General features: G+C 53.1%; 1 protein-coding gene across 1 annotated transcript in view; it reads right to left on the bottom strand.

Annotated features, from left to right (window-relative positions):
* Positions 1-213: 213 nt before the first annotated feature.
* Positions 214-13,464, bottom strand: part of LOC119092018 (43 kDa receptor-associated protein of the synapse homolog) — a 64,088-nt gene continuing 50,837 nt past the window's right edge. The window contains exons 5-9 of the mRNA XM_037214969.1: positions 12,695-13,202; positions 9,203-9,301; positions 8,572-8,763; positions 1,965-2,167; positions 214-464 (exon numbers count right to left, since the gene is read on the bottom strand). Coding sequence (XP_037070864.1) covers positions 278-464; positions 1,965-2,167; positions 8,572-8,763; positions 9,203-9,301; positions 12,695-13,202 — 1,189 coding nt within the window. The 3' untranslated portion in view covers positions 214-277. The remainder of the gene's footprint in view (positions 465-1,964; positions 2,168-8,571; positions 8,764-9,202; positions 9,302-12,694; positions 13,203-13,464) is intronic.

The following is a 13,464-nucleotide window of genomic DNA, read 5'->3' on the forward strand; positions in this document are numbered from 1 at the left end:
CCAAACCGCCGCGCGCGCCGCGCACCGGTGCCGCCGACCACGCCGCGGGCCGCAGCGACGGCCGGTGGGGGGGGGGGGGGGGGGGGCGGAAAAGACACCGGGCAGCGACTCACGGCCGCCGCCGTCGCCGTCGCCGCCGCCGCCGTCACTTGGGCCGCCACAGCATCAGCATCAGCTGCAGCAGGGCCTCGGCAGTGACGGCCCGCGCCAGCAGGCAGCGCCTCTGGTGGGCGCGGCCGACCTCCTCCGGTCCGGCGGCAGCGCGCGCCCGCCCATATCACAACGGATGATCGGGCGTCTGCACATGCGTGGTGTTGTTGGCCAGGAAGGCCGGGTAGTGGCCGTCGTACTTGACGTCGTCGTAACACACGAACATCATGCGCGAGTTGACCGTCTTCCGACACTGCGGGCAGATGCGCTTCTTCTTGCGCCGCTCTCCCTTGGCCATCAGCTCGCGAGCACACCTGGCGGCGAGTGAGCGAACTGTTAGCTCATGGGATACCTGAAGGTGATCAGTGCATTGGTAGGTCATTAAAGGGCTCTTCAGGGACGTGCAGTGGAAACGGACATCTTATAAGCTCACAGATGGACCCTGCTGTTGACAGGTGCTCTGTCAGCTCACAGGGTCATCTGACGGTGATCAGGTACACGGTTAACTCATATGGTCCTCTGGAAGCGAGCGGGTGCTCGGTTATCTTACGGGACCGTCTAGCGGAATGGATCTAGAATACTGTTACATGCGCTTGTGAATATTCTGTGATGGCTGTGTTATACTCCACCAGTGGCGGCACTGACGGCGAAAACAATCACCATTCCGTCACAATACGGCAACGCCGCAAATGCCACTAAAAAACTCGCGTCAGCTGAAGTCGAAACACAACACTGGTCTGAAGATAAAGCCGCCAGTGGAGCTTGGGCCAGTAAACATGTTTCTGGCTTGCAAGCTCTCCGAAAAGTTGTTCTGTTGAGTACACCCGTCACAAACACGTCTGCAATTCCTAAGGTTTCCAGAAATAGCTTATCTTTCCTAGCAGAGCAGCTTCTGAAATGCCGTGAGCAATTTGGAAATTGCACGAGGTTAGACCATTTTACCTTAGGGGCATTAGCAATCTCTTACAAGAAATGCTGGGAAACGAACTTCACTTTTTAAGACTCATGATTTATCCTGTTCGCTCCAAGGAGTGTGTCCGAAAAATATGGCGACACCTTTTCTCAAGCTACGCAAAAAAGGCCAGCAACAAGGCGCGAGCTTGAGTGCAGAAATGTCAGCGCGCCAGCTGACTGCGGACAGCGTGAATTAATTGCGTCATAGAAGAGCATCGCTCCAATATGTGCAGTCGACGACAGACCTAATGTGTCGTCGTCAGCCGGCTATTCAAGTCAGATCGTATCTTACACTGATTGTTGGTTTGAGCCATATGGGTGACCGCCTTAAGTCAAAATTCACTGCTGGTGGCAAACATCTGAACGCTCCACGCCGCAAGCTGAAGCTGTGGACGTGAAACATCTGAGCGACCCACATTACCGCTGTCGGTGGATTTCTAGCAGCCGATGCTGATCTGATTAAGGAAGGCATGTGAGCAGCTCACACTTAATGCTACCGGAAGACACTTGAGCTGCCCCACATTCCCTGCTGGTGGTAGATATTCGAGGGGCTCCATACTCACTGCTGCTGGCTGTCAATTAAGCGCCCCCACATTCAATGCGGGAGGAAGATGTTTGAGGGGCCCGCGGTGACTGCCCGTGGAGGTCACTTGCAGCGGCACAGCCAGGGCGGTGGTGATTTCCCCACAGACTCTGACTTTTTCCACCATAGAATAGACGACCCTCGACCAAAAGTTTAACATCGGCGTCCTGCGTAGTCACCCCCCCCCCCCTTTTAAGAATCCTGGCTGTGCCCCTGATCTCTTGAGCGACCCCACCCCCGCTGCAGGATGGAGGACGCTCGGGCGGCGCGCACTCACTGCTGGTGAAAGATATGTGAGCAGGGCAGCGCCTCCAGACTGTTTCCGGGCTCCTGGCCCAGCGGCTGGTTGCAGACGGCGCAGTAGAGCTCCATCTCCTCGGTGAGCACCGAGGAGAGTCGCTCCTGCAGCCGGGCGTTCTCGTCGTCGCCCAGCGCCGTGTAGATGCCCGAGAGCTGCTGGTGGGTGTTCCGCAGCAGCAGCTGCAACAGCGCCGGTAAGGAGGTAGGCTTCAACCAGGACTTGTTTGCGAAAGGCACGCCAAGTTCTACATGGGGCAAAGTTGGCTGATGTATACGCTTTCTACTGCCTCGCCTGCTGTGTATGCCCTGCATTGTCTGGCGCCCTGTTCTTCCTTGTACCTCTATGTATGCTACGCATTACGTGCTGCACAATTTGTGTTGCTTATTGGATGCTAAGCATATGCGTGCTGCAGAGATTGCAACAGCCTTCACATGCCGTCTTATTTCAGGGAATACGAACATAGCATGCCTCATGGTAGGCGCCATTGGGAATTCGCATATATTCGGCTGTCTTCTGCCATAACAGTGCGGAAGTGACTTTTCTCTCCCCAGACCCTACTGCTGGCGTCGCTACTTCATAGTGATGTTCCCTTGCAGACAGCTGGAGCAAAAGTGGCTAATTTGTGCCGAGACGAATGAATCCCTGTGCACCACGGTATCAGAATTGGTGAGCTCTGGGGACCAAGAAATGTCAAGACTGGTCCCTCATCAACGGTTCCACAGCACGTTATACAGGCGCACTTTCAATGAAGAGTGACTAGGACATTTGTGACGCAATGCGTCGTAATTGGACAATATTGAACACAGCCGGAGTAATCCTGCAATTTCGAGACACATCCCTCGATCGTCAGACCAGTCTGTAAACCAAACTTGTCAACCATAACGTCACGGGTCTCGTTCAGTTACTGCCGAACTACTCAAACCTTAACCATGATCAACCAGCATAGCGAAAGCATAGAAGTCCTCGCTTCATTGTGAACAAAATGGAAGGTTGTGTCATCCATACGGTTTTGTGGGTTAATCAGAGAACTTCGTTAACTTTTGTTGACGGCACAGAATTACTGCAGCACCAAAAAGATAAGCAGGTACAGCGAATGACAACTCTACTTGGGCTCGTTATGTTTGATTGTCATCCTTCCAAACACCCTTCTTTCACTTATTTCCCCGGGTCTCTGCAAGCTTTTTAAATGCTTCAACAGTTTTTTTTGGGGGGGGATTAAACGTTTTGAGCCGCGCACTTATATTCAACACCCAGAGGAGCAATGTAAATCCTGCAAAGATGGAGACTGTCCCCTCGGCCTGATCTATCACGGAAACCACGCTTCTGTCTCGCATGCTTTGTCCAATATGCTGTATCAAAACTAATTGCGGATGTGTAGGCATATATATATATATACATATATATATATATACACATATATATATATGTATATATATACATATATATATACATATATATATATATATATGTGTATATATATATACATACATATATATATGTATATATATACATATATATATATATATATATATATATATATATATACATACATATATAGATATATATATATATATATATATATATATATATATATGTGTATATATATATATATATTATATATATATATATATATATATATATATATATACATATATATACACATATACATGTATTTATATATATATATACCTATATATATATACATACATATATATATATATATATATATATATATATATATATATATATAATATAATGGCCTGCTAAATGGAGCTATATATGTATATACATATACTTATAGCTGTATATAAGTATACATACCTATATTATGATGCCCATTAAGGATATATGTGGGTGCACTTCACACGTGTTATGGCTGTCAGTGCCGGAGCAGCGTCTGCAGACGTGACTGCTGTGGCCAGCCTGGCACCATCTCCGGGTTTACGGACCCACCCGCACACCCACACCAGCTCGCCCCGTCTCAGCAGGTCGGTCACACTGGGTATTGGAGCGGCCGGCAGCCGCGGGGCTGTACTTTGCCGGGACGTCCAACACTTGTCATTGTGTGAGTGTGAAGGGCACCTTCTGAAGATGGTGATGCGCAAGCTGCAGCAGCCAGTAAATGAAGAGCAAATTTACAAAAGCTAGAGCTCCGTTTGTCTGACCCGGTGGCTCAGTTGGCTAGAGCGCTTGCCTTCCGATCCACCCACCTAGGCGGGGTGGGTTCGAGTCGCCTTAGGTGCTCACTGTTTGTCGTCGACCACTATCGCCTGCGGCCGGTGGCGGCGGCAGCGCTAAAGGTCAGTTACGTCTGGTGGACGGGACGGACCGCACCGACCACTGCGGCACGTTAAACTTTCGCCACCAATTTCTGCCGTTGACCTGGAATTGTGCAATCGGATGCCAGGGGTCAGGTCTCACACAACAAGCAATGTTCAGCATGCGCTCTGACCCCAGAAATCCACCCATTCCAAAACTTCGGATTAAATCTTTACGAAAAGTGAAAAAGAAGGTAGTCTGCTCCTAAGTTCAAAAGTAATCTAACTTGGGCTAGTAACGACATAAATTGGAAAGCTTATCCACGGACGTTACGTCGCTTAAATGCAGATAAATGGACTTCGAAACTGTCACCCGCCACCAGCGTCCCTTTGCCATCGCGAGTGTTATTGCACAGGACAGCATAGGCTCTTTTTGAGTCAGCGTGACACGCAGAAGTATCATCGGAAAAGCTCAGGGCTAATTTTCCGGATGGCCATTTTCGACTGGAATCTCAGTTTAAGCGTCCGGACAATTTAAATAATCGTTTTCAGCTAAGCTGTCGTTCGGGATGTCACTGGCGATCGGGCCGATCATAGGCGCATGCGCACATGAACTATGGTTGAAATTTAAGAAGGCAATTGAAGCGACAGCAAAAAAAGCAATGAGCCATGAAATGTTCCTTTTGATGTAAAGCTTGACTACCCAGCCAAGAAACTGAGATAGCTCGAGCGTTGAAGATCAGTCTGTCCCGACATGGGGCGATGACATTTATTGTGTACAACTTGTAGAATTCCCTGAGACCAAATATTAGTTGCTTACATACAACGTGGTAACTGAAATGAAAAAGTTGTAAGCTCGTGGTACAACAAGCCCTTCGCCGATCGTTGTTTTCCGAGCATTCGGACACAAGCCAGCCCTAGATCGAGATCCGAACACAAGCCAGGTCTAGATCCATATCCGAGCACGATCCAGCTCTAGATCCAGATCCGAACACAAAACCAGCCCTAAATCCATGTCCGAACACGAGCCAGCCTAGATCCAGATTCGAAACACGAGCCAGCTCTAGATCCAGATCCGAACACGAGCCAGCCGAGATCCCAGATCCGAAAAACACGAGCCAGTCTAGATCCAGATCCGAACACGAGCCAGCTATAGATCCATATCCGAACACGCGCCAGCCTAGATCCAGATAGAGCAGACGCAGCCCGGGTGTCAGGTATATGGTCGCGTGAATCAATCCCAAGAAGTTACAGCAGACACTCTATACTATGCGTCTGAACCGCTCACGGCGCGCAGGGAACGGCGATAATCCTGCTCATAATAACCAAACGACCTTATACTTAATGCACACCGAACTCATGAAGTGGAGCACTGCCACTTGCTTACCGGCGGGAGACTTCAATCACTTAGACGCCAGAGGTTCCATAACGAAGACGATGCTTCATCGGAGGTCGTGGCATTACGTGCGCGACGTTTATAACGCAGGGTGAGGCTGCGACGGCCCGAAGCCAGATCGGAGCAGGGGGCAAGGCTGGCGGAGACGTAGCCCATCAGTCCACTGATTCAGTCATCGGCTGCCTTTTCAGGACCGTTGGATCATGTGTCCATCGCAGCCGCCCTCTTATCGTCGGCGAATAAATTGGGGTGATTTGATGGACGTCGGGTGGGAAATCGGTCGCGTAAGACGCATGCATCTGAGGAGGAAATGACCGGGACGGGGCTCCGGTGCCTCGCGGGCAAGGCAGTGCAACCGGAGGGGTTCAGGAGTCAATACGTGCCTTGGTACACACTGTGTACACATTGTGTGCACATTACGCATGTGTACACATGCGTACGCGTTGCAAGAAGCCCTGCTTTAATCGATAGCTTTGGTACACTTCTGGCTACTTCGGGAGTAAATTTGTTATTGTTTGATGGGCGTTTCGTACGCTCGTGTTTGTCTCACGCCCTAAGGCACTGGGCTTCTGTTTCAGGCGGAGAGTCTCTGTCAATGAGCAAAATACACAGCCGCCCGCCAAGGCACGAAAAGCCGACTTCTGAATGAATCATGAAATGAATGGGGCTCGAAGATAGCCATAAACGGTGTGGAAAGACGCAATTAATCTAGTGTCTAAAATGGGGTAGCAAAATTCTGAGCGCTCGAGCGATATCAGAGAACGAACCACCTCCTTGCAGCGCTAAATAAAGTCAAGAGTTGTACTTTGTTATCAACCGAAAGGAAGGGCATACTCACCAAGTCCCGTGATTGCTTTCGCCCACATTTGAATCGGTACAGCTCATAACTGCATTATGACTCCAGAGTTCTTACCTTGAGCTATCGGCCTCCAGTTATACTAGCGGAGGTACTGGTCGAGTGATTCTATACAGCGAACGTTGGTTATATTCACACTACTCGGCGCTTCAAGCCTGGCTTGTGATCACGAGTTACAAGCCCAGCTTGAAAAGTTGAGTGCTGTCAAAAGAGCAAATGTTGGCCCTATGATTGTTGGTCCGTCGCTTAACCGGTACCCCCGGGTTATACTGAGGGTCGATAACCCAGCATATGAACTCCGAACTCAAGATGCCGCAAAATCAGAGGCTGAAGGTCTTTCTTGCTCATAATGAGCTTATGATTGCCGTAGCTAGCAAGTTTATTAAAGCAAAATTAAGCTCAAACACACAAGAGGGGTCAACACCTAACCTGACGGGAGCGGCAGCACGTTGGGAGAGAAGAGCGGATGTCTGCAAGCAGCACCTGACTTGCTACGCCAGGCTGCTTACAATAACTTCCACTGCTGCGTGTCATACGCTCGTTGACTCGCAGAGCTATCCACAGAACAGGCATTTACGGCAAAACAAACTTATCTGTCGTCGCACTTCAAGGCAACTATTGGCAACCTGCGGAGCTTCAGACACATCAATGGCCAGGTACAGTCAGTGGCATGAGGTTTCATGCAGCGCCAGAAGATGACACGCAGCATCTGACACTGCAACGTGTCCCGTTTCACCTTGTCGGTCGAGAGAGCCAATCAGCAGCGGCAGAGTGGCCATCACTCGGATGTTTCGCTCGCGACTCTGTTGCCCTGACATCTCTCAAGTAACAAGACGAACGGGGCGAACTTGAGTTAATTATAACTTCCAGCTGGCCCTCGCGACGCTGGAGACTGGCGGCGCCGTGATTCGAGCCCCGGGCTTCGTCGCAGCGTCCACGTACCGCAGGATTCGTCTGTATCGTAAGGGCACTCGCCGAGGTGCGGCAGATACATTCGGAATCGCTACGCTTTTGCGCAGTCGCTGAGTGGGCGATCCCCTTTCCCCACCTCACAGTGCGCAACAGAGCTGCAATTAACGCGCGCACGGCGCGGCTGAGACGGCGCACCGCGCGCGCAGACAGGCGATCACCGTCTGAAGTACAGCTAATATACCCGGCGAACGGCCGGGCCGCTGCGCTCCGATTTGTGGGGAGATCCCATTTTACAATAGGCCAGCTCGATCTCGTAATTTGCCGGTGGCACTTGAACAGGAGCGGGATGGAATCATCAGGCGAGATTGGGTTTTCGGAAAGGATTCGCGCTCTATCCGCCGCTTTTCCGGCCGCTCCGGAAGCGGCGAGGGAGACGGCTCTGGCGGCACGTGGGGGACGCTCCGTCACCGGTGCGTGGTGACGTCGGTAACCTGGCTGCACTGTGACGGCCCTTCGTCCCGCACGAGAGGCATTCGGCGACGGCGCTGCAGGATTGATCGAAACCGGCCCCGAGCCCGCGCTCTCAATCAGGCATGCCCTCGGGCTGATGAGCCAGATGATAACGAACTTGTCGGCAGCATCCTTCAGAAAGGCGCGGTTCCGAAACCGGCGCGGCTGTTGGCGCGGAGTCAGCTGACACGTCAGTCCGGCGCGTCGGGGCGAAAGAAGCGCGGCGGGCGCAATGTCGGACCCTGGGCCTGCGACACGAGTTCGAATCTTGGGCGTTGCCTAACACTTCACCGGCCAAATCTTTGACAAACCGTCGCAAAGCCTGCAATGTCAAATGTCTGGGTGGCCCCATAAATTCTGCACAAATGCAACAACTGTCGTAGCTAAGCTAATGCGAGCCGGCATTTCTGGAAGTTGAGGAGCAGACTCGGATGCCCTCCGGGCACGCGCTTTGATAACTGCTGGAAGTTGCAGTCCAACCACGCGGACGACCCAGTCCAGCGAATGTGTTTTCTTTCCGCAATCGCTAGAGAAATATTCCGTCTCCTCTCACGATCACTGGTGGCACACCAGTGGTAGTTGTCACCGCCGAAGTCGGTGCTAATCGACGCCCCCTGCCCCGCCCCGCCTTGTGCCGCACGGGTGACGCACCTTGCTGCCGCAGTTAGTGACGGCGTCGAGCAGTCGGGTGTAGGCCTCCAGCGGCTTGCAGTCGCAGACCTTCTTCTGGCGGCAGAGCAGGCTGATGGACTTGGCCATGCCGTCCAGGGCCAGCACGCGGCCGAAGGCGTCCTCCATGTCCGTCAGCATCTGCAGCGCCGCCTCGTAACGCCGGTAGGCCCGCTGGGGAAGGCAGGGGAGGTCGGATATTTGTCTTGGTGGTTCCCGAGGAAAATCCTTTGCGCGGCACGTGCAAGACAGACCACTTTTACGATGTAAGCAGAGAGGCTCACATTTACGTCATTGTATTAACCAGTATTGTCATATCCAGTGCCGATATCAGCTACAGTGACATGTGGAAATGGGATCCACCAATGTCACACGCAGAGAAAGCATTGATTTCATACGGCACGCGTCGCTGGTGAAGCCCGAGTCGCACCAGGCTTTTTGACATCACTCATTCCCTGACGTGTGCATGTGATGGCAAACGTGGGGCATAGCCGCTCAATTGATGGATCACCTCAGTGAGTTAATTTTAAGACATCTTGAATTACAACCAAGAGGAAACACATGCTGTGAGCAGGTGCCGAGCCAGCGGCCGCGAAGCCTGGGCGTTCGTTACCTGTCCGTCACTCTTCTGTCGGAGGATGTCTCCCATTGCGCACAAACCGCGGGCGTTTAGCGGCCGGTCTCCCGCCTCCAGTGCCATCCGCAGCGCGTCCTGCCGACGCAGCACCTCCGGTTAGGGCACGTGCCAACAGTCACCAGGGAAACGCGTTCGCCGCCCACTGTCACTCATCAGTCGGGCAACACCCCGAGAGCAGCCGCCATGAAACATTGTCCTGCTATTGGATTACAACATGAAAGCGGTATTCGAGCAACAGATGTATCCAATGATATCGTTAACCTTTTATATTTATCTTCACCGTTATTGGTCGATCGATGATCGTCATAGATGTATTGATAACTGCCTACGCCAGTACATCCATCCAGAACGATGCTGTCTCAATATCCATAGCTGGCCCGACAACGAACCAACATAGATCGTCAGGCGGATCGCGGAACGGAATCGACCGCCAGCCCGGCAGCGCCCCTGCGCCCAAAGAGGCCAGCAGCCGCATTCTAACGGTGTATTTTCGGTGCGTCGCGCAGAAGAGGCTGTCAGATAGTTTGATCATCTGAACAGCCGACGCACCAGCTACGCAAACAACAGAGTTCCACCGCCGGCTGCACCGCAGCCCAAAACAGCCTTCTGCTAAAGCTGAACAGTCTCCGAACGTTCCTCCGCCGGCCATCAAGGGGTGACGTCACGGTTGCGTAATGCCGCCCGCCCGGGGCGATCGGTATGGCCGCTCTCGCCGCGGTGTCAGACGTCCCGGCCGCGGTGTCAGACGTCCCGGTCGCGGTGTCAGACGTCCCGGTCGCGTGACGACTTTATGCGCTGCGGGGCGGCGCCTGCGCGACGGCGGCCGGCCGCCAGACGCGGCGGCCGCCCGCCGCTGCGCCGCGCCGCCAGAATCGTGGAGATAAGACGGCTTGCCATTGCTAAGTTATACGGCGCTCGTCGGCGTCGAGCGTAGTCCAGCGATTGCATATTGCATGACCCCCGGCTGGGGGTCGGCATATATCTGCCCGGAGGCAGAGCAATAGCCGCGGTTCAGGCAGCCATTCTCAGTCGCTGTGTGACCGGTCGGCGGGCTGGCAGCGGCTCCAGAGAGAGGTCATTGGTGGCTGACGTTAAGCCTACAGCCTGCATCTGGATTGTGGCGGGGTAACTTATATTGCTGAATCTGTCGCCGATCAGAGCACAGCGCTTGTGCGAGTGGCTGACCCATTGGCCTGTGTAACATTCAGTGCACACGTTGGCAGCTTCTGACACCAACCCGCGAATATGCCGCGTATTGCACCAGAGGTGGCACCATTCGGTGGACAGGCTGAGAGAACGTGTCTTGTTTGCTCACCCTGAAACGTTTGGAAGCCCTCGAGAACCAAACCAACGGACGTGGTCAGCGGCACTGATGCGGTCGGGAGGTACGGACATGTTCCAGACTGCCCAGAGAGAGGCGGCTCCTCTCCCATTGTCTGCGCCTGTGATGACTACAAGCAGGCCACTATCGCGACTGAGGGGATGGTCCTGTTCTGGGTGAGAGGGATCCCAATAACGCATGGATTGGCAAAAGATGAGGAGGCGTACTGGATGCCTTCATGGAACCATGTGAACGCCGGTACCGTACCGACATGGTACGATTTAACACACAGTTGGCGGTCTTTTCTCATACTTTTCCGAAAAAGTTTATTCGCCTGTGGTTCGAAGAATTACAGAAAGCTTTGGGTGGAACGAAACGCAACCAGCTTTGCTACCGTCAATGTTCCTAGAAAATAGGTACAAACATAATTAAAATTAAGTTCAAAATCAGCTAGCGTCGTTATCCCAGATGCACTGTATCAGAGGGCACCTTCAGACTGGGGAGGCCTCCTGATTGGGGAGGCCTCCTGACTGGGGAGGCCTTCAGACTGAGGAGGCCTTCTGCGCAGTGAAAAGCCACAGCGAGCGGGCCATGAGCGGAGTGCTGACCACCCTCCACTAAGTTGATGGTGCCGCCGCTGCTCGATCCCTATCAACCGTCCTCTTACAGCACAGCGCTGTGCTTTTCATCGCCGCTAAGAGCACCTCTCAGCCATTTTGCGGGTTAAAAGTAAGTAAACAATGAAAGTATGTTATGATATGACGCTGACGAGCTCCAGGGACCTGACTCAGTCATGGAAACCATTACAGCTCAGCACGCCGGCTGCCGCGCTACAAGTATGATGTGCCGATAGTAAACATATGTGCTGCAGCATAGCAAGCCGCATTATGACATTGGGATGCAGTTTACACGCCGTATTCAATATCATCTTAGCCTACGAAACCGCATTTCATCGAAATTTTGCTCTGCACGAGACGAATGTTATTTTCATTAATATCCTCCTACAATACACTTATTATTATTGATAATCTTCTTGCAGCACAGTTCTTGAGAAGTTCTACTTAAATGTACACCGTTGAATAAAACGCATTACATTCGTCTCTCCTTGAACACAGCAAAGGACCCCAGAAACGAAATAGCTTACCAAACAGCTAAACTAATTTATGCAGCTCTATTAAACAGCGTTGAAATGGAGTTACGCCTGGGTGAGAGATGTGATATCTGGGTGCCGTCGTAGCGCACCCAGGGCTGAGCCAGGCTGGTGGTGCTGAATAGATGCGCAGGATCACATATACGGGTTCCCAGCCGATACAGGTCGTGGTTCAACTGAGCCTGGGGCGGTCAAACACTGCCTGCCCCATACCGAAATTCAGGGAAGGAGACGGACTAGGAAATGCACCACTAATTTAAGAACATGACCGAAATAACGTATGAAATGATTAATCAAGGATGTGCTCCGCATATCGGGCTAATTACATGCGTACAAAAACTGTGCAGACTCTCATAAATTGTCATTTAACTGTTTTTAACATCCCTGCAGCTGTTGTCGAGCCACAAATTAGAGAATAAAACACTTGCGTCTCTGCATAGTTTGACGTCGGATATTGTTCAGCCCCCAAAAAGAAGCCCGACAGCGAAACTGCGCCTGACCAGCCAGCCCGCGTCTGATTTCCGGCGTGGCGATGGATTTACGCGGTTAGGCTGTGCCGCAACGCCCATCTGCCGCCGGCACAGCGGGCCATGTCGCGCACACGGTAAGGGGTCGCGTTTCGCCGAACTCAGCGTGTTCCGAAACCCTGACTCATCCTTACCCTCAGCCAACTTCTTAACATCCGGTCTTTAAGCCATGTGCTTTCTGACCCTTCTTTCATCAGCCCGTAACGGCGTAGTTGAGCCCTTACTGATCCCTTGCCGTCACGGCGCCGAACCATTTCTGCCATGAACAACTGCGCTGTCCCGAGTAAAGGCTGTAAAGGCAAGCTTTATCGCGCGCACGGGCGGCACCCCCACTCCCTCCACACAGTCTCCAAACAGCCGCATCCATCCCTTCCATCGACCATCCCTCCTCCTCCGGCACCGACCGCGCCCCGCGGCCTCGCTGCCCGTGCGGGCCGCGCCGGAACGCGGGGCGACCGTAGCCCACTGACCTGACAGCACTCGTACGCCTCCGACATCCTGCCGAGCTTGCGCAGCGGGGTGACGAGGTGCAGCAGCGCGAGACGCTGGTGTCGCATGTTCAGGTCGCAGATCTGGAAGCTCTTGGAGAGCTCGAACGCCTTGGCCACCAGCTGCAGGCCCTTGCCGTAATCCTTGAGGACGTTGAACACCTGCCCCATGCCGACGTAGATGAGCAGCTCAAGACCCACATCACGGATGCTGCGCGCCACCTTCAGCGCCAGCTCGTAGTGCTCGATGGCCTTGCTGAAGTTGGAGTAGGTGACATAGATATTGCCCAGGCAGAGGTGCACCTGGCCTGTAGTGCGCGACTGGTCACACTGACTGTAGAGCGAGTGGCGGCAGTACTGGAGGGCGCTGTCCAGCGCGCCCATCCGCTCGTTGCCGCGTGCCAGGTTCAGGTACGCCTCGGCTCGCAGCACGTTGTCCTCCATGCTGTTGGCGATGTCCAGCTGCTGGAAGGCCAGCTCCACCAGCTCCCTGGAGGCAGATGAGGGAGCGGTCAAGGTTCTCTGCGGCGGACAGCGGTCGGCTGGTGTCCATAACGGCATGGAGAAGTTGGACATTGTCCATGACAATGAGAGGGGGTTTGCCAGTGTCCGTGACGGCAATAAGGGGTCAGCAGTGTCCGTGACGGCAAGAAGGGGTCAGCACTGTCCATGACGGCAAGAAGGGGTCAGCAGTGTCCGTGGTGGCAGGAAGGGGTCAGCAGTGTCCGTGGTGGCAAGAAGGGGTTAGCAGT

Source organism: Pollicipes pollicipes, unplaced genomic scaffold, assembly GCF_011947565.3.
Source record: "Pollicipes pollicipes isolate AB1234 unplaced genomic scaffold, Ppol_2.1 Scaffold_3447;HRSCAF=4054_pilon_pilon_pilon, whole genome shotgun sequence".
NCBI lineage: Eukaryota > Metazoa > Arthropoda > Thecostraca > Pollicipedomorpha > Pollicipedidae > Pollicipes > Pollicipes pollicipes.